Source organism: Miscanthus floridulus, chromosome 10 (genome assembly GCF_019320115.1).
Source record: "Miscanthus floridulus cultivar M001 chromosome 10, ASM1932011v1, whole genome shotgun sequence".
Lineage (NCBI taxonomy): Eukaryota > Viridiplantae > Streptophyta > Magnoliopsida > Poales > Poaceae > Miscanthus > Miscanthus floridulus.
Window position 1 is genome coordinate 109733971 of NC_089589.1, and position 1486 is coordinate 109735456.

Consider the following 1486-nt stretch of genomic DNA (forward strand, 5'->3'; position numbering starts at 1 on the left):
GCTTAGGTTTCAAAGGTGCGCAACCGAGCACACGCTCTACACACGATGATGGGGGAAGGAAGAGCTCATGGTTGGCATGTATGTGGATAACTTAATCATCACCGGCGTGCGCACGGAGGACATCAACAGCTTCAAGCGTGAGATGGTGGCTCATTTTAGAATGAGCGATCTCGGCGCACTCTCCTACTACCTCGGCATAGAGGTGAGACAGGGGAAGGAGGAACTCATGCTCGGTTAGAGCGCGTATGCCTCCAAGCTATTGGAGAGGAGTGGCATGGTGGAGTGCAAGCCATGCATGACTCCAATGGAGGAGCGGCTGAAGCTGATGAAGGCTAGTACCACGGCGAAGGTGGATGCAACACTCTACCGAAGCATCATCGACAGTCTACGCTACCTAGTCCACATGAGGCCGGACATTGCGTTTGTTGTGGGCTATGTTAGTCGCTTCCTGGAGGATCCTAGAGTGGATCACTGGGCTACGGTGAAATGGCTACTGCGCTACATCAAGGGGATGGTGAATCATGGGATCATCTTCCCAAAGACCGGTGGGAGTAGGCTGCAACTCACGGTGTTCAGCGATGTAGACATGGCGGGGGACATCGACGAACGACGGAGCACCTCTAGCGTGCTCATCTTCCTCGGGTCGGCCCTAATTTCATGGATGTCATTGAAACAGAAGGTGGTGGTGCTATCCACGTGTGAGGCAGAGTATGTAGCGGCGGCCACAGCAGCATGCCAAGTTGTGTGGCTATGCTGGCTGCTAGGCGAGCTGACCGGCGTGGAAGCTCACCCACCAGCACTGATGGTGGACAACCAGCCCGCCATCGCCCTCATGAAGAATCTAGTTCTGCACAACCAGAGTAAACACATTGATGTGAAATTCCACTTCCTTAGGGACTATGTCGATGGAGGGCAGATCATCATCGAGTTCATCGAAACTGGTCAGCAACTCGCGGACGTCCTCACCAAGCCGCTTGGACGACTTCGACTCATGGAGCTGAGGGAGATGATCGGCATGGAGGGGTACAAGGGTTAGCAGTAGGATTAGGGGAAGATTGTTAGCTAATCTACTACTACCTTGTGTGAACACAGCAAGGGAAGGCAGCGCCGAAAAGGCCCCCTGTTGTGATACTATAGCCGCTGCAGGTGCAGGTGCCGCACGGGTCACCTGCAGCACTATAGGAACATGTAGTGGCCGACGCAGAGTCAGCCCTGTCTGTTATCTAGTTGCTGTTACAGCATGTGAGCTGTACTAGGACTAGATAGATAGAGTTGTATAAATAGACATACAAGGCAACTCAGTAAAGAGAGTTTAGATTTGTCATCTCACAGAGAGGGCTTCGACCAATGCTGGTGTCTTGTATTGTGCGTGCCTGCTCTGTTCTCCCATCTTCTTCTAGCTCCAGCCATAGTGTGTGGGGATGGACAACGACTATTCGTGGTCGACATGGCTAGTGGGTGCTCGGCAACACTAGCGGGTGCTCGG

General features: G+C 53.2%; 1 protein-coding gene across 1 annotated transcript; it reads left to right on the forward strand.

Moving 5' to 3' along the window:
- Window positions 1-304: 304 nt before the first annotated feature.
- Window positions 305-1036, forward strand: LOC136489273 (secreted RxLR effector protein 161-like). Its single transcript, XM_066485960.1, has 2 exons — window positions 305-698; window positions 765-1036. Exons 1-2 carry the CDS (start codon window positions 305-307, stop codon window positions 1034-1036), a joined length of 666 nt encoding a protein of 221 aa, XP_066342057.1.
- The last annotated feature ends 450 nt before the right edge of the window (window positions 1037-1486 follow it).